Here is a 20,100-nt window from a genome sequence, read left to right on the forward strand (position 1 = left end):
TTCGATTCCAACCATGACGCCTGTATATTTGGAGTTTGCATGATCTCCCCATGGTCGTGTGGATTTATCTCCAAGTCCTCTGGTTTTTCCCTCCACATTTATAGTCATGTGCTTAGAGTATTTGGCTACTATAAATGTTCAATGGTAAGCCACTTCTTTGAGCTATCAGTTATGGCCAGGTCTGCTTCTGAAAAAGAGCTATATAGATCAGTGGACTTTATCTGGTGAAATAAAAAATAGTTTCGTTTAAGTTTACATGATTTAGGTTTCTTTGGGAACTGAATTAAATTCGGTTCACATCAGAGAGTGACACAGCACACCTGAGAAACCTATGCAGAACTAAGAGTATGATTTTTGGAAACCATTTACAACACTCTGCCTTGTCTCATTGCATAACGTAAGTGTTGAGCAGTAGGGATAATAATGATATTAATGTTCACAAAAGCTTCGCTGAATCTCAAGACCCAGTTTTCAGGAGGATTGTTAAAACGGGATTTTAAAATGGGATTTTTTGTATGTGGGAGAAAACCACCTTGTCACTTACAGGGCCACGCAGATGGGTTCAATACCCAAACAATGTACGACCATCTCCTAGCCACCTTGCAGCCCAAGAAATGTATTTGTAAGCTTTAGAAATATAACTGATCCCACGGGCAGCTCATGATTCACAACCCTACGTGATTTAATTGTCACAAACCGATTCTTGTTTGTCTTATTTTTACACTATCATTTATATTATTTCTGTTATTTCGTCTTGTTTGTACAGTTTTGTTCCTTCGATTAGCCTAAATGTAAAATTTGCATATTAGGTGCATACATCATTAAAAAAACAATAAATCCCATTCATGAATCATTCCCTCCAAGACGCTGGATTACAGCGGTGCGCCACCAGATTACAAGTTACAAGACATGTTAATGACAACGGCCAGGATATTTTAAGGGGCCTGAGTAACTGACGACAATGAATGATGTCATTCCCAATTTCATGTCGATTAATTGACTTCACTCATTGTCCCAGCCGGCTTCAAGTGGAACGCACGCAAACCTCCCAGACCCCTCTTCGGCATCGCTCCTGCGCACGCAGCTTGAGACTTACCAGCTGGTTGCGGCGGTGCAGATGAAGAATTGGGAGCCGTTCGTGTTGGGCCCAGCATTGGCCATGGACAGAATGCCTGCGAGACAGGGGAGCGAATCACTGGCAAGTATAAAATGCTGCGGAGTCACGCAGTCAGATGAAGAGACACCGGATGAAACCGCATTCTGTGTATGTATGTAAAACTTCTTTCGCACCAACCATGCTAATCGGAGATGCGGGGGAAGGACAACAAACTCAACACAAAAAGCAGTTCTAAAGAAATTAGTTTTCACGCTAGAATTGAAAGTGCATAGCTCCAGCGGCTTCCTAATATCGGAGAAGCGTTCCAGACAGCCACAGAAGGGCATCTGGAAGCACACCATGCAGTGGCCGCCTTGTTCAATGGCCAGCCAAAGCTGCTGAGAGGATAACCATAATGCAAATCAAGCGGCACTGGGAATGTTTTCGGAATTCTCAAAATCTGTCACGTTTCTGCTATCTGAAATGGGATACAGTAAAACCAGGGCTAATTTCCCTTGGTAGTCCAGAGTCATACCGGATGTATCAATTATAGCTTTCTATGACAGGGACCGGTCTATCCAACTTGCAACGACTGTTGATGCTTATTTCAGAGTGTGTATAGCGGTGCAACACGCGGGGTTACACGCAAGTGCATGATTTCAGCCGGAACAGTCCGGAAAGCTGTTCGAGGAATTATTTGGGCACCCGGTCACATGCATCTCTCCTTATTTCGTGCAGGAAAATGTGCGTCTGGCGATGAGTTCTCAGGGCTGCCAGATGTCCCGAGACTTAACTTCCCTCACCCGTACGATAAACCTCAATGACGCACGGATGTCCATTGCATCGAATTACGGAACCGTGTGGGGGACGTCACGCGTACCAGCTAGCAGCGTTCCGAAAAGAATATTGAATGAGAAGCGAAGGCCCATTTCTTTGTATTCCACCACATGCCCATCCTCCACGCGAAGGGCACTAATGTACATCAAACAAGTTCTCATCCTCAAACTTGTTTACAATCGGATGGGATCAACATTCCAGGCAATTTGGTCATAGGCAGATGAGATCTAAAGTTAAAGCTGCAGCCCTGACGTTGCTTGTGCACGCCACTGGTGGCAGGGCCAACACGAGGACTCTTGTAAAGATGTGGAGATACCCACACACCACTCAAATGCATCTCCACAGCAATGAAAATGGCAAGTTCAAATACGATCAAAGGCACACACATTGACAGTCATCTACAAAAGCCCTTTTACTGGTAGGAACCTCCTGGTTACACCAGCCCACAGGGGATTGTTGTGTCCGTCCGTCGTGCATCAAAAAATGGGAGGGGTGGGGCTGGGTAGAGAGGGGAGGGTGGGGAGGGGCTGGGTGGGGAGGGGCTGGGTGGGGAGGGTGGGGCTGGGTGGGGGGTGGGAGGGGTGGGGCTGGGTGGGGAGGGGCTGGTCACCCCGTGAGGCCCTTAAAAAACTCAACGTTTAACCTACTCACGCCGGCTTATGTCCGCCCTCACAGTCGGCCATATTTGCGGAATACACCACGCCGCCGTTGACCCTGGCCATTGACCGAGCAACCCAACGTTCCTACCAGCTCCCTCCGCAGGAATGTGTTATTTATCAACCGAATCTTATTCTCACCCGGGCCCACGTGCTTCAGCGTGAAGTTCTCATCCTCAAACTTGTTGCCGTAGATGGACTTGCCCCCAGTTCCGTTGCCCTTGGTGAAGTCTCCACCCTGAAGAAAACGACAGCAGGAATCAGCAGGGCACAGCCATCGGCTACCTTCATTCTTCTCAGCAGTTCACCGTCAGCTCCCGTGCTTCACATGGACACCTGCACACAAAGCTGACTGTATTACTCCATCTCCTCAGCGTGGACATCCTCTTGGCACGCACTGCATCCCTTGACTGTTACTCCGTGATCATTCTTGACCAATGGCTATCCCTTCTCGTGACATGTCCTACCCAAGTCGAACTTACTTTTCTAAACAATTTGAATTACGTCTTTAACCTGAGCATGTTCTCTAACGAGCGTTCCTCGCTCCATCTCTCAAATGCAATTCCAAGGTAACGTTATCTGTCATGTTATAACACTTTCCATACGTATTTATCAAAGCACCAATGATGGTTATTTTAGCCTGGAGTCTGGCCCGATTATTTTCAGTCACCGCAGAAGCTTGCACAGTCACACATGACACGAGCGGTCGCCAATTTGAGAAAGGCGAAGAGATACAGACCCGATTGCACGCAATGTTGAGCAATGTGCAATAGCAACCCATCATTGCGTCACTCTCACCACATGAGGCACAATGTGATACCAACCTATTCACCTTTACTCTGGACAACCAGAGCTGAATTGCACTTAAATATCTGACAATGAATCCCTCTGCTTAGTGTCCGTGAATTGCATTACTTAAATAATACAAACTGTACTGCAAAGTAATTTAACATGATACACAATATAAAAAAAACTAGGTGGAATAGCGGTCCATTACATTATTTTCATGCTTTACATTCAATGCTGCGTCAGATAAAATTGCACCATGCGCTATTACATTGTAGGCCTTGATTTCAGGAATTAAAGTTGAACTCTAGGACTCTTAGAGGCGCCTCGGTCAATCAATCTAAAATCGAATGTTAACTTTAAACCCTAAGGGGCCGTCCATAAATGACGTCACGCGATTTTGGACGATTTTTGACCCCCCCCCCTCGTCACACGGCGTCACAAAAAGTCAGACCCCCCCTCAAATATGACGTCACAAAGCTCTGCCCCCCCCCCCCAAAATAAAATATGCTTCAAATCGCTTTAAACTATTGTCATTTTAGTGCGTATTTAATATGCCGCTGCACTCTGATGTTGTAGGAGAAAACATTTATAAAAAAAAAAGTCTATTTAATTAAGTAGAACGTGTTGTTTATATTTAAAGTTACGCATTTTTATGTGACGTCACATTTCTCAACCCCCCCCCCCCCTCGTCACACACCGTCACAAATGTCTGACCCCCCCCTAGGTGCGTGACGTCATTTATGGACAGCCCCTAAAGCGTCTCGGTGGTCAGTTAGTCTGGCCCTTCAAGTCTTGGAGATTAATTCTGAAGCACAAAGATAAATGAGGCCGAGTTTTATTTCCTTTTAATTGTTGGTGGGAGTCGCATCTCTTGTTTTTCCTTTGCCACCAACTGAGCTGTTTAAGAGATGGCTGTGACGAGGAATTGTATATATAACTATATAACTGACTATATAATTCCTCGTCACAGCCATCTCTTAGACACACTTAAGCGGTTGTGCTTTCGCTACGTTGTCCACACTCGAAGAAGGACGCTTGTGTTGTGCCCGAAACGTCGTGATTTAATTTAGTTTTCATTTATTTTATTTTTTACCTACGTGACTTTACCGGAAAAAAACAAAGAGTATGAATCCTTGCAGTCACGAAAACTTCAAATCTAGAACTGAGTTGTTAATTCCAATTGCACCGTCAGCGTCAATGGCATGTGGAAAAGACATTCCCATTCCGAATGCGCACCCACACAGAAGCGGAGTGCTGCCACCGTTGTCACTACAGTCCTTGGGAATGTGTCTCGCAACGCCTGTGAAGTCACTGTAATTACCACTTATCTACCACTAGATGGCGAGTCTACGTTATAAAACTAAATGTGTACAGGTAGTCCTCGACTTACGATGGAGATGCGTGACGACGACCCCATCGTAAGTCGAAAATATCGTAAGTCGAAGATGGCCCAGCCTACCCAGGAGTCTTAAAGAATGGTCATAATTTAGCAAAACAGAGCAATTTACAGTACCGTACTGTATAAACTATATACTCTATGTATTTATTAATTACAATACTGTATTGCACAGTAAAATGTAAAGTAAAAAAAAACAAGGTAAATTCTTAGCCTACCTATATGAACTGCGATTTAATGGAAAGTTTTTTCAGGAAACAATCCTATCTGCTATAAAAACTTTTAGCATGCATTGAACGTATCGTATCGTGGTGACCCTAAAATGAAATCGCTAAAGCTACGTATCATACATGCATTGAACATATCGTAACGTATCATATTGTACTGTAGTCACCAAGATTATGTCCGTCGTCTGCATACTTGGACGATGTTAAGGTTGTTGATGGCAATTTTGTCGTATCGCCATCGTAAGATCGAAATATCGTAAGTCGGACCATCGTAACTCGGGAACTACCTGTATTTTTTTTCGAGAAATATGAAAGCTATTTTTCTTGATTCATCATTTTGATACTGGAAAAAAGTTTCCCATAGATATAACTCGCTGAAGCCGAGCTATAAATGTTATGCTACGTATATTGTCTTTGTGCTGTTCGCCTTTAGACGTTGGCTAGTCTGGCACTGGTGAGATAAGGCCATAAAGAAGGGTGCATGGGTGTTGCATGTTTTCTGCCACGAGTACGTGGGGTTAATGCAGACTTGATGCCCTGAAAAATGTATCATTTGGTATTTGAACATCTAAACACCTCCCGTTATATTGCCAGAAAGGGTTAAACCTATTCTTATTGTGTCATCATCGTGATAAAAAAAAACAATTTGTTTAATGTTCAGAGCCAATACTTTATATGGGTGGCTAAAACCCCAGATTAGAACTCAGCACCTAAGCAGCGGTGGGTTTCTGACAGCCGTGTCTAGCGACCCTCACCACGTTAATAAGCCTCCTCTGAGTGCGGCGTTTTTCACGCCAGCGTTGTCATCCTACTTCCTGCAGAGGGGAGCAGGACTGGCAGATTATTGGGGGGGGGGGTTTGGGGGGGGGGGCATACGAGCCCAAAAGTAGCCCATTTAACTCGAGTGGGAGCCCAAAGAGCACACGCTTTTGAAAATCCATTTCGTTGAATCGCAATTTCACAACAGCTTAAAAAACAGACCCCAAAATTCGCGTGCACTAAATCCGTCCTGGTAGGGAGTCACTTCAATGGGCTTTCACCACGCACCATAACTCCCACAGCCATACTGGGACAGGTGGTGCAATAATTGGTGATATTAATAATCCAAGCATATGCAGTATATTTAAATAAATAACAGTTTTAATGAGCAACTGCACTGCTCATTGTTGTGGCTGGCTTTGCATTCGGGAATGGTGACTTGTGTCTGCAAAGTGAAGCAGGCACGCCCCGCCAAACCGGCCAATATAGAAACAGTGTGGGTAGGGTTTCTTTTTTACAGAACATATCGTCGTGTAATTTTCCTAGAAACTAAAATGTATCTATGGACAAGAACACAGACAAAGATGCCCCATATAGCCTTAAACTTTTGGGGCAAGGACTGATCGCGAGTTCCTATGAAGGCCGGAGCAGCACACGAATGGGGTAGTGGCCAGCATCACGCCTTTGACTCCCCAAGTAGTGATGCTTACACATCGCAAAAGGTACTCATTTCGGGCTGAGCCGACTTAGGGGAGACTTAAGGACTGGTTCAAAGACATACACACACATACCCTGCTGGGAGAAACAAAGAAAAAGATCCCTCGTATGGCCTGAACAGACTGTTGGGGCACGTGCTGTAAGCGAGCACCTATGAAGGCCGGAACGGAGTGGGTGGCCAGCACCACGCCCGGCCGCCTTTGTCTCCCCAGTGGCGATGTTTCCACACCTCACCAGGTACTCATTTTGAGGCTGGGTCGACCGATGGGAGGCCCGGGACCGGTTCAGATAATCGTCACTGGTGTTGGCCGTGAGAGGGAATCGAACTCGGGTGGCCAGGGTTCATAGTGCAGCGTGCTAACCACTACACTACCCCTCCCCACACACAATCATCTCCAACAGCCTAAATGATAAAAAAAAACCCAAAGGCTGTCTGAGTTGGGATTCTGATTGATAAAAAACAGTAGCACGCTATGGAGAGCTATGATTCATAGCCAACGGTGCCCTCCGATGGAATTTGAAGGCACTTCTAGTGTCGCACTGTACGGCGGCAACCCCTAAAGCCAAACCACAGCTCCAACGTTAGCGGTTTGCACATGTGGGGTGGGGGAAATTGAGCCATGGCCTGGCAAAGTTTGCTAAATGTATTTATCTATTTCTTTATTTTGCTATTATACAAGCTTTTGGCTATAGAGTAGTTGAGCCAACTCCTATGGTTCTTCCACGTACAATAATAATAATTGCAATTTTGCCCTTCGTCCAGAAAAGCCTCGACGAGTTCCCGAGTCACGTTCAGAAGGATTTCCGCGTGGCCAAACTCGTTCTTTCATATTTCCGCACGTGGTCTTAAAACCCATACCCGTCAACCCCTTATCAGTGCCCTACCTTATTACAGACCAATTCAGACCTTATTGGTCACCAAGTGCCCTTATAAATCTCAACGTTCATCTAACAAAGTCACCTTCTCAAGGGAGAAATACAAATAGACATTTTTTGGCCATATTGAAACGGCTGTACGCCGTATGGACCTGAAAACTCAACGTCCCTGTACAAGACTACGGGTAAACCGTATGGGTTGACAGCTATGAAAAGTCAGGTAACCCAGAGGAGAACAAACTCAGGTATTAATTGGAGACCGCTGGAAGACTGCACAGTCGGGGTGCGTATAAGGCATTTGAATTAAAATTCAAATAAATCAGGCCTGTGTTCAAAATATCGTCATCACGTGATGGCACTTTATCAACAACGCATGACATCGCTTTTGCCTACATCATTATTTTAAAATAATAAAATGCTGACGTTAAAGTAATGTTTTTTACGGAACTTTGTATAAAAATACAATTCAACTAATGATATTCAGGATCCCTAGAAACTGTGTATTAACAACGATAATAGGCCAGATTTGCCTGTCGCCTGATGAAGCTAGTTGTAATTACTGGCGAAACGTCATACTCAGATTGTACATGTTGTGGCTTGGCTCTCCAACACACCGGTGTGCCGTACTAGTGACGAATTTGCATGTTCTGTTTACGTAACAACCCTTACTAGTTGGCTGTGTCGGGTGATGGCGGGTTTTAACGACACATTTATATATTTATGTGATCTAACCCAAAAAAACCTCTATTATGCATAAACAAAGAACTGAATAAAATACAATATTAAAATCTGAAATTAGATCTAAAAAACTAAATAATCTAATATCCAAAATAGGATACGAAAAACACATCCCTACTTCACAGATATTGCAAACCTACTTGCTGCCCTGCCCTCTACATGTGGAACCAAATTGCCCTGCAGGCTGCTTCGTGTCAACAACTTCTCCTTTTCCGATCGCTGGATTACAGGTGTGCATTTCCACCACGCCCAGAGTACACCTGCGTGAAACTTGTCCATCATGAAGTTGACTTTACTCTCCTCGAGATGTGAGATTTGCAGCAGTAGCATTGCACTCCATTCCTACGCGAAGGTGCTGTATGTGAATTGTATAGCAAATTCTACATTTGAAGCTTTCGTGACTGCAAGGATTCATACTCTTAGGTTTTTTCGGTAAAGTCACGTAGGTAAAAAAAAATAATATAAATAAAAATAATAGAAAAAATAATAGAAATAAAATTATAAATCACGACGTTTCGGAGGCAACACAAGTCTCCGTCATCAGGTGGGACCGTCACAGCTAGATTTACTCACTTGATACAGTAAATCTGGCTGTGACGGTCCCAGCTGATGACGGAGACTTGTGTTGCCTCCGAAACGTCGTGATTTATAATTGTATAGCAAAGTCTTGAGAGGGGGAAAAATGGGGCTAATTTCACATCGTGACAAAAAAATAACCTGCCGAGTTGCATTGCTTTGATCATTTCCACCACCGATGGTAAGTAGTCACATCGGCACATATTTGTTGTGAACTAATTGCTCGCATTGTGGTTCCATCTGCCTGCTTAAGCGCTGATAATTGTTGTTTGCTGATGCCATGCTCACTGTGTTCACGATTATCAATTGCCAATCACTTTGTCTTCGAGGATCTGTAATCTCATTCAATTCCTACACAATAGTTCCGTGTTGTCTTTGTACATTCATCCCTTTTTAACTTTTCTTCGTCATGCTATTTGTGGTTATCGATAGCTCGTTTTGTTTGATCTTCTACTTCTCCTACTTTCAGTTTCAATGTCCATAACAGTGCACCCACACAAAAAAAACCATCACAATAAATTCGGGGATTTTTTTCACCTTCATTTTAATACATTTTAGTTTCCGAGGATTAAAAACGAGTTGATTTGACTGCCAGTGGGACACATGGAACATCTCAGGGAATGTGTTTCGCCCACGAGTGTGGGTAAAACGGTAACTTGAAGGAATTAGTTCTCTGACATCATCTTCCGTGGGCCATTCTCTAACACTCGGTAGTATTGGACTGCACTACGAGGGTTCTGATGGCATAATTATTCTTATGAAATTTTACCAATAGCGCTATTGGAATACAACTGAAGGAAAAAAGGACGCTTTTAATGATATGAAAACAAAAACATTCACCAACACATGAATCGGGCTCTTACGTGTTGGATGAATACTTTCCAGCCATGTCCTCAATACATGCGTCCAATCTCGCATAAAAATCTACTTTTTGGTGGTTACTTTGGTCCCCTCCCCGTATTTTTCTTCTTCTTCTTAACAGTTTTCTTCACAGTCCACGCACGTGGGCTGTGGCCAGATAGCCTGGCACTTGGCCTGCTTGCCGCAGAGCCAGCGTCAGCGCTTTAGATGGTCAGTTCCTGCAGAGAATTACCAAAGCAAGCTGCTGTCTGCTGCAGAGTGCAGTTTACGTAACTCGACATCAGTGGCATGAAAATGCCACTGTCAGGATGATCATCCAAGCGCCTTAAAAGCAGTGGTGAAACATCAGAGAAGACTGGGGCTGACCAACAGTTGATGCATCATATTCTCCAAAAGTCGCATGAATTAAAACATTAAAATGTATATATGCATTACTCTTTGGTTCTTTCGGTAAAGTCACGTAGAAATAAATTATATTAACTAATAATAGAATACCACGTTTCCATTGCAACACAAGCAACCATCATCAGGTACAAATGAATGAGAAAACAAACATCGTAAACTTGGGAAATATAATTTAATTTCTTTCTACGTGACTTTACTGAAAGAACCAAAGAGTAATTCCTGCAGTCACGAAAGTTTGGAATCTTGTATCAATGCATGTTTAACTTCTTTTGCACCATACGTAGCTAAGCGTGCTAATTGGAGGTGCGGTCATTCTAAAAATGGTTAAAACCACAACACCGTACACATAAAAAACGCATGAACAATCACATACTTCTCTGCTTGGTCTTTACATTGAGCGTAAGGGTGGGGAATGGTGTGCTTACTGAGGGCCAATGAAGACTTTCACACAACCTTTAGCAGTGACAGCAGTAAACTAGCGCGATAACATTTAAAACCCAGCATTACCAGGTCAAAGGTCTACCCCTCTAGTACTCAATCGGAGCTGCTAAGACGCTTGCTGGGATGGATATGTATAGTTCGTGGGCCACATTCAAGTGGCAGCAGGCATTATGTGTGTGTGGGCCACATTACATGAAGTCGTGGGCCAGATACAGCACAAGTGCTGTGGGTTTCCCACCCTGATTGGATGGAAGACACAGACAAAAAAGACACAGCACTTATCCTGACTTTAAAGTCCCGGTCACGTGCTCTCTAGTGAAGTTACCAAGGTGTGACGCCTTTAAATTATACTGTAAAGTCACTAAATCACTCCTCATCGTGACTTTTGAAAGTGTTTTTTTTTTAGACAGCCCTCATCGTGAAGACATGCACCTAGGCTGTGTGTCCGGGGCTGTCTCAAACTGGTTTTATGTTTTTATTATACAACAACAAAGGCACTTTAAAAAGTCACGATGAGGAGTGATTTAGTGGCTTTACTGTACTGCACATTTACAGGAGTGACACCTTCGTAACTTCACTGGGGAGCACCTAACGACACGACTTCAAAGTCGTATTTTAATCTCATTACACAAAGCTAATATCGTCTTGAAGATATTTTGCTAGGGAGAGCATCTCCTCTTCCGATGCACATTCTCCCCCATTGGTGTGCGTTTGATTCTGCGAAAACTGATACGTTTTCAAAGCTCTCCCAAAAAAAAGAACAGCCTTCATTTTTTGTATTTAAATATAAAAATTGCATTATTTATAGAATGACATTACCCAGTAGTGGCATATAGAGGCAGAAAGTGAACATGTTTAAGTGTTTCTGGACGTGCACCAGCAGAACAAACTCCAGTTGTCGCCGTCTTACCTGGCACATGAACTCCGGAATGACACGGTGGAATTTGGACCCCTTGTATCCGAAGCCTTTTTCCCCGGTGCACAGAGCGCGGAAGTTTTCTAAAAAAGAAAAGGCGCAAAAAAAACAACACCCGCTTTCTCCGAATGCATCGATACGTTAGCGATTGTTACACATGCCTCCAGATTCAGTGTACCGGGCGGAATCCAGTCTCTGCTTCTTGGAGGAGCAAACAATTGTGAACATGGTAGAGTATTATTTATCTAACTGAGTGAGAGATCATATGAACAATTAATTCTCTCCGCTTTTGAAGCTATATAACTTCACTTATATAAACCAAATATAATAATGCCCTTATGCTCCATGGACTACTGGCTCATCATGCTCCAGTTGGGAATTACTATGGCAAGAACCAGTCTGCCACCAAGTTGTGCAGTTTTACCAGATAGTAGTTACTTTATTGACCCTAGAGTGATGATGGTAGGGCTGAGCTAACATTGGCCAGGATATGAAATCAACTGCATGTTTGCAGCCAGGTGCTGCCCCACCAACTGAACCATATCCTGTTATATGACTAAATTGTTTGGCATAATGTAGTCATAATAATAATTATTATATTTATCCAGGAAGGCCACACTGAGTCGTCAGACTCTTTCAGGGGGATTCAAAATTGGGCTTTTATTTTAAGATGTGTTCTGGCAATTAATGAGTGTTTATTATATCTGGAGGGTGCAACACTCGATACCCACACAGATGGACATGTGAAGAGAGTTTCACAACATTTGTGTGATCCACCAACCGTCGCCTCCAGTGCTGCATTATAGGCCACATGCATAGCCACCACTGCCTGGCTATATGCACCGCGGTATCCATGATAATACATTATACTGTAATTATTTATTAATTATAATTAGGCAGTAGGTTTGACCTAACATTAACATGGCGGTGCGTTTCAACCATTAAAATACGCGCCATCCGCTTGAAAGTGGACTTTACAGATGCCGTGACGTCTTTCGCAAAAGAGCAGGCCAAATTCATATTTTTTTAAATTACCCGAAAATTACTCAATTAGGATGACATATAGCAATCATTATCGCCCCACCACCGCCTCTCTTCCCCGCCACTCTTGAAAAAGAGTAATGAGATTCGGTGAGACTTTCCTGGATGAAACAAGCGTAATAATAAATAATAAAGGTAGCTAAAACTATAACCACGCACACACTTTGTATGTGCGTTGAACTTCTTTTGCACCGTACATAGCCAAGCGTGCTAATCGGAGGTGCGGGGGAAGTAAAAAAAATAAACACAAAAATCAGTTTTAAATAAATAAGTTTTCAAACTTGCATAGCTCCAGTGGCTTCTTAATATCAGAAGGAAGAGCATTCCAGACGGCCGCAGAAACACATGCGAAAGTGTGCGATGCAGCGAACGTCTTTGTTCGATGGCCAGCCAAAATCCGCTGCGAGGATGACCGGAGTTCACGTGATGATGGTTTACGTCCCTTGACGAGATCAGCAGCGAGGTAATTGTGGTTCATTTGTGGCAAGCACTTTGTGTGTAACGAATGCGACCTTGAAATGCATAGTACAATGTCGCACTTACAATGTACTTTGTAGCGTGAAACTATATCACCCGAATATCATCCCTTTCAACTCGGCGTGTATCTGCCAAGGCATTGGCGACGCACACATCGCATGGATGTTCAAGACTCTCCCGGGTGTTCCACCAGCACCTCGGCCATGATTGTTTTGAAGGCTTCTGTTCAAGATCACTCAAGCTTTCCGAGTCTTTTTTAGTTGGCATAAGTTACTCTATCTGTTACAGAACGTCGGCATTCAACCGCACGGCTTTAACGGCTGTGAAAATTAAAACTGTTTAATAATCGATTATTGCTTCATGGGCGTTGTTTTTATAGGGATGAAGGGGCGTTATTCCATTGTGTATATAGATTGTATTTTTTTATTATTAAAAAACACATTCCTGCGGAGGGCGCTGGTAGGAACGTTGGGTTGCTCGGTCAATGGCCAGGGTCAACGGCGGCGTGGTGTATTCCGCAAATATGGCCGACTGTGAGGGCGGGCACAAGCCGGCGTGAGTAGGTTAAAGGTTGAGTTTTATAAGGGCACCACGGGGTGACCAGCCCCTCCCCACCCAGCCCCACCCCTCCCACCCCCCACCCAGCCCCACCCTCCCCACCCAGCCCCTCCCCACCCTCCCCACCCAGCCCCTCCCCACCCTCCCCTCCCCACCCAGCCCCTCCCCACCCTCCCCTCTCCACCCAGCCCCACCCCTCCCATTTTTGGATGCACGACGGACGGACACAATAATCCCCTGTGGGCTGGTGGAACCAGGTGGTTTCTACCAGTATGAGTTAGAGCCCTAAGTCAGCCTCCTGCTGGATAAATGCCTCCCCATGCCATGTTGATCACGGGGTTGTTTGACGATACTTCACTGTACTGGTCAATACGGATTGGCAAAAGGGGGGCCAGGGGTCACCACGTTCAGAGCATCGTATTCTAACCCCTGTCCCACCACTCCATTCGTATTTAGACGGTCGTGTATTCACATTTGCCCAGGATATAGTTTAGTATTGAGCTCCCGATTATGAGTGTGTGAGTTCCACTCCCAGCCAAGGCCACCTGAGGCCTCTATTCTGGAGCAAATAATACGATCCCCACCAAGTGAACACCAACAGTGTTTGCTCTGTGGACAGCATAAACTTGGTCACTGGAATATGGAAATTCCAGCTCTGACTCAGGGCCATGCATAGAAGACATTCCTGCGGAGGGAGCTGGTAGGAACGTTGGGTTGCTCGGTTAATGGCCAGGGGCAACGGCGGCGTGATGTATTCCGCAAATATGCCCGACTGTGAGGGCGGGCACAAGCCGGCTTGAGTAGGTTAAACGTTGAGTTTTATAAGGGCACCACGGGGTGACCAGCCCCTCCACACCCAGCCCCTCCCCACCCTCTCCACCCTCTCCACCCAGCCCTTCCCCACCCTCCCCACCCAGCCCCTCCCTACACGACGGACGGACGGACACAATAATCCCCTGTGGGCTGGTGGAACCAGTGGGTTCCTACCAGTATTCGACTAATCCAGGGGTCGGCAACCTACGGCTCCGGAGCCGCATGCGGCTCTTTACGGGCTGCTTCTTGACGATATGTACGTATGTACAGTATGTACTCAGATGCATTGCGGCTCTTGAAATACTGAATTTTGTACCGAATTGGAAAGAAATGGCTCTTCTTGTTATTTTGGTTGCCGACCCCTGGACTAATCCGATGCCCGTTTGAGCACATAGCGCTTGGATATTATTCCAGCGCATGATGGCGGGATGTTAACTACCTCGCCTGGAATACAGGCGGTCGATCCCGACCCTGATTCCTGTATATTTGGAGTTTGCGTGTTCTCCCTGTTGTCGCGTGGATTTTTATCCGGATCCTCCAGTTTTTCCCTCCACAGTTAGAAACGTGCGTTTAAATTATTTGGCTGCTATAAATTTCCACATGATAAGCCACTTCGTTGAGCTATCATTTGTGGCCGGGTCGCTTCTGAAAAAGAGCTACATCGCTAATTGGGCCTTACCTGGTGAAATAAAACATTGTTTAATAGTTTATAGTTTCGTGCGATTTACTTACGCAATGTTTCCATATCTGGGGTTTGGGCTATGAGAGTGCGCGACACGATGGGCCCCTCTCGTGAACGATGTCACATGTTCTTTGACACGCTGTCCAAAGTGGGTGGCGTGCTGTGGTTAATGCGTGTTGCGCATTTTTAGCGCGAGGATTGAAAATGACCGACTGAGCGCTTTCATTTGCGCAGAAGTGCTGCTCATTGGGCTATTAATGATAGAGTGTGCATACCAGAGGAAAATTCCACACGCCCCACATTGGCGTGCAAGTGTGGGCATAAACAAAGACAACAATCCCTCGTGTAGCCTTGTGCAAACTGTCTGTGCAAGGGCTGTTGGCGAGCACCTACAGGGGCCCGCACGGCACGCCAGCACCACGCCCAGTCAATTTTGTCTAGCCCGATGCTGATGTTTCCACACCACGCCAGGTACTCATTTCAGGCTGAGTCTACCTAGGGGAGGCCCAGGACTGGTTAAAATATTCGCCACTGTTATTGGTCGTGAGCGGGAATCGAACTCGGGTTGCGCTAACCACTGCACCACCGCTCAGGGCATAAACACAAGGGGATAAAGATCGACATTTATCCTGATAGACGATTGGGGCAAATGTGAGCACGTGTTATAGTTAAGATGGCACATGAAGGAGTCGTGTGCATGGCTGGCCACCAAGCCTCTCCAGTGATAGCATTTACACAATACACTGGGAGCTGAATTCAGGCCGAGTTGACCTAGGGGAAGCCCAGGCTAAGTAAAAACTGCAACTTGCGTGCAATGCCAGGCATCGAACTTCCACTCTGAAATGAGCATTGGGTGTTGCTAATTGACGTGGGTGGACTGAAGCTAGTGGCGGAAATGTCTGTATTGCTACGGAAGAGACCAGTCTCTCAATAGGACGACCAATGTGGATTTCCCTCGGGATTTTGAACTCACAAAGATCTTCTGATTGCGAGTGGAGTTGCCGAGATCAAAGATAGGGCACTCACCATCACAACATTGCTTTCCGTACACACACACCAACAAATATCTCTATACAGCCTATAGAGAGTGTTGGTGTAAGTGCTGTTCATGAGCACTTTGGCTTGGTGTCGTCAGCACGATGCCACGCTGTATTTGCGCTATCGCCCAGGGGTCAGCTACCTGTGGCTCCAGAGCCACATGCGGCTCGTTAAGGACCGCCTCGTTACGTTATTCAGATATTTTGCGGCTCTTCAAATATTGCGGGGTTTTTTCTTCACCTAATTCGAAAAAAAAATGCTCTTCTTGTTAGTTGCCGATCCCTGGTTTAGACAGCAACCACGTGTACACTCCGCATCAGGCCACATACTCTCGTTTTAAGGCTGAGCCAACTTACAGGAGGACCACCACAGGTACTAAAAACACTTGCCGCCGATGTATTTCAATTTTTACAGGATATGAACATTGGGTTTGCCGGCTTGGCGGCGCAGCAAATACACGAACCCACTGCTTCACCGCTCCTTACGCGCACAACCGCGCACACAAAGCCCACGTGGGGACACGCGGGGCATTGTGATACGCAGAGACGCGCACAGGCATAGCCCCCCGCAGGATATCGTACAGGCACACACATGTAGGCTAATGCCCACGCACGCACACAGACACGTGCGTGTGTGTGTCTGTGCGTGCGAGAGTGGTGGGGTGCGGTCAAGGGTGTGGTGGCTCGGGCGGGTTGTTTCAATGCCAGAAGGTGCGGCCGTTTACACTCCGGCTTTCATTATATATATATTTTATAAATGCCCTCCACGAGTTACAACACTGATCCCCCCCCCACCCGGCTCTGCTCACCTGATTTTAATTTCAAACCTGCAATGGAAAACAGGCGAGCGCGGTAGAATGTACTAAAACAAAAACAACAATAAGAGGCCTGATTATTTACACCAGGTGGGCTAGATAGCCAAGTGGTCGGTCATCGTGCTTGTATTGGAGACAGCCGGCACAGAGTTGAATAGCTCAGTTCCTGCGACGATCTGGACATTCAGATTCGAACAGAATTGGGGGCATTAAAGTCCCAGCAACGTCAGTCGCGACCGTGCAGCTTTTTATATGGTCCGAGTTTGCGCGCTGGTTGCAAAATCTGTCTGCGATGACAGTTACGTAATCTTTCGGCACACGAGTTATAAGAACAGCACTCACCCCTGGCCCTGGGCCAGGCGTGGTACGTTGCTGCACTTAATATAATTCAGAAGGCGTCCCTTTGGTTAAAGATGACGCATGGCACAAGCAACGAAGTGAAAATGAGCTATTTAAATCAAGGCCGTAGCCATGGAATCAACCTTGGGGGGGACCAAATCTTCCAGGGGGTCTGGGGGTCCCATCCCAGAAAAATATCTAAATTTGAAAACTAATTTCCTGCCTAAAATATAAAAAAATCACTATCACATGGGATGGACTTTTTATTTATTTTTGACAATGTCTAATAGTGTATTATATTACATTGCTCTGTTTTTTCTTTTTTACATTTTCTTGTTTCATTGTATGTAATGGCAGAGATTAGGGATTAATAAAGTACAACCATAACCACAATCATATAAACAGAAATATATGCATTTATTTATATGAAGACAAATCCAGATATTGTGGCCAAGGTTTAGAAAATTGTTTTTTTTTACTTACATAGCATAGTAATTTTTTTTATAGCAATAAATTGGGGGGGACATTTTGAGCATATTTGAATATTGGGGGGGATATGTCCCCCCCAATATATATTATTATATATATTATAATATAGTGTAATTGTACTGTGATTGGTGTTTGAGACTGTCCTGGTCTCTTTGAGTTCTCACCTGAGTTCTAAACAAATTAACCTTGAACTTGTTTGGGGTCACGTGCCACTGTGGTGGTCATCGTCGTCATCATCATCACAATCTATGGGGCAGATAGCCTGTAGGTGTCCACTGCACATTTCATCGCTGTGGTGGAAGGTTGCAAATTCTAATCCTGGTCGGACATTGTTGACTCAGCCCATCATCCATTTGGAGTCAATCGAGTACAACGAGGACTTCATTGTACAAAGTAAATCACATCGATGGCAGCATCCCAAATTTCGCTAGGACAATGATACTTTCACATTTCAACATGGCATCATAATGAACAGGGCAGCACGCACAGAATTCGGGACAGATGTTACTCGTGAACACGCAGTTGGTAGCGCGGTATGTTCATGATACCGTCACACGTGTTACCCATCAATGGGCCGATTTGCCCTAGTGGATACCCAGACCAAATTTAGATACCAATTGCAACTGGTAGTTTACTGGGCAGAGAATCGAACTTGCTATGCCAAAGCTCCAAATACTACACAACCGACACACGCAGATCCCCATGTGGACTGCAGGCCAATGCTTGAAGGTGCTGTTAGCGCCTGCAAGGCCACAATAACTCACGCACGCGAGTGATACAGCCCGCAACACGCACGCATTGCCACTTGGCCTGTTTCCTACTGGTGTTGACTGCAACAGGTACTCCTCAGTGGGCTTTACCTGCTAAGATAACTACTAATAATTTAGTTGTATTTGTATATGTTTAAGTTATTTGTTTACCTTTCCTATACTTTGCACTCGTATCGTGGTTTTTGCCATTTTTGTTGATGTTGTAACCTTCTTAACCGCCCCCACTGGACATCTGTGAAAAATGGCTTTGTAGCTCATCGGTTTCCTCCTGTAAAAAAACAATTCTGAGGTACTCAATTTAGGCTGAATCAACCTAGAGGAGGGTCGGACCAAGTAGAGGTATCAATTGCCACTGGTGTGCATGGCCCAGATCGCCGCGGTGGCGTAGATGTTAACTACCTCGCCCAGTATGCAGTCGGGCGTGGGTTCGTAAATTTGGAATTTGCGTGTTCTCACCCCCCGTAATCGTGTAGATTTTTCTCCAGGTCTTCCTTTGGTTTTCCCCTCCACATTTAGAAACACGCGTTTAGAGTTTTAGGCTGCTTTAAATGTCCACGTGATGAGCCACTTCGTTGAGCTATCATTTGTGGCCTGGTCGCATCTGAAAAAGATCTGCATAGCTCAGTGGGCCTTACCTGCTAGTTGCTGGTGTGGTCGTGCAGCAACTTTTTCACTGCACTACATTCACACACTCACATACCTAATGTGCAAGGTGGGACCGTTCCTTACCTGCAGTCTTGGGCACAACATCAGCCCGCAGCTGCAAAGCAAAAGGAGAAGAAAGCGAAACATTAATCACATGATAACTACTCAGGGATCAATGGAAACGGACCTCATGTGCTTTACACGAGCACACGTCTGCTTTTACAATTCACGCGACATTTTTCAATGTAACGTTTACAAAAAAATATATACACTGTTACGGCCCTTAATATGCAACACTGTATACAAAGTGAGTACAACATATAGGGTTTTACTGTGTGTACAGTTTCACCAGCGATCCCAACATTGACGATTTAAATCATAATAGAGGGGGGGGGGGGTTGGGTTAGATCGCGTAAATATATAAATGTGTCGTTAAAACCCGCCACCACCCGACACAGCCAACTTGTAAGGGTTGTCACGCAAACAGAACATGGCAATTCGTCACTAGTACAGCACACCGGTGTGTTTGAAAGCCAAGCAACAACAAATCTGGCTGTCGCCTGATGAAGCTAGTTGTAATTAACGGCGAAACGTCGAACTCAGATTGTAAATGTTGTACAATCCTTACTAGTTGGCTGTGTCGGGTGGTGGCGGGTTTTAACGACACATTTATATATGTATTCGATCTAACCCAAAAAACCTCGATTATGAATGATTTAAATCATAATTGGGATAGTTAACCGACTATAATTAGATTGCATAAAGATTCCAGTTATTTTTCGTGCCTGCACGTGTAAACACGCACCGAAATGACACGTATGACTCTGTTGGTCCCAATCTGTTAATATTGATGTTTACTCCAGATATGTGCCACGTGACGTATTTATGTGTGTGTGTTGAACTTCTTTCACACCCTACCTAGCCAACCGTGCTAATTCGGAGGTGAGTATGCAGACAGCTGCCAATATATAAATTCGTATTTTTATAAACGACACATTTCTGAAATACAAAAAATCTCCACGTGTGCTATGGAGTGTATTGCAGTATACAAATGAATGTTTTTTTTATGATACCAAAAGCCATAACTGTGCATGAGCTCCATTGAGGTTAGAGGGATGCCACACCCTTGGGCTCCTTGCCCACT

At 44.9% G+C, this 20,100-nt stretch overlaps 1 protein-coding gene across 1 annotated transcript in view; it reads right to left on the minus strand.

The window, feature by feature from the left end:
- Positions 1-20,100, minus strand: part of LOC144937965 (peptidyl-prolyl cis-trans isomerase-like) — a 30,227-nt gene that overhangs the window by 1,952 nt on the left and 8,175 nt on the right. The window contains exons 2-5 of the mRNA XM_078865618.1: positions 19,041-19,071; positions 11,285-11,373; positions 2,731-2,827; positions 1,097-1,172 (exon numbers count right to left, since the gene is read on the minus strand). Coding sequence (XP_078721744.1) covers positions 1,097-1,172; positions 2,731-2,827; positions 11,285-11,373; positions 19,041-19,071 — 293 coding nt within the window. The remainder of the gene's footprint in view (positions 1-1,096; positions 1,173-2,730; positions 2,828-11,284; positions 11,374-19,040; positions 19,072-20,100) is intronic.

Source organism: Lampetra fluviatilis, chromosome 20, assembly GCF_964198595.1.
Source record: "Lampetra fluviatilis chromosome 20, kcLamFluv1.1, whole genome shotgun sequence".
In the NCBI taxonomy this organism is placed as follows: Eukaryota; Metazoa; Chordata; class Hyperoartia; order Petromyzontiformes; family Petromyzontidae; genus Lampetra; species Lampetra fluviatilis.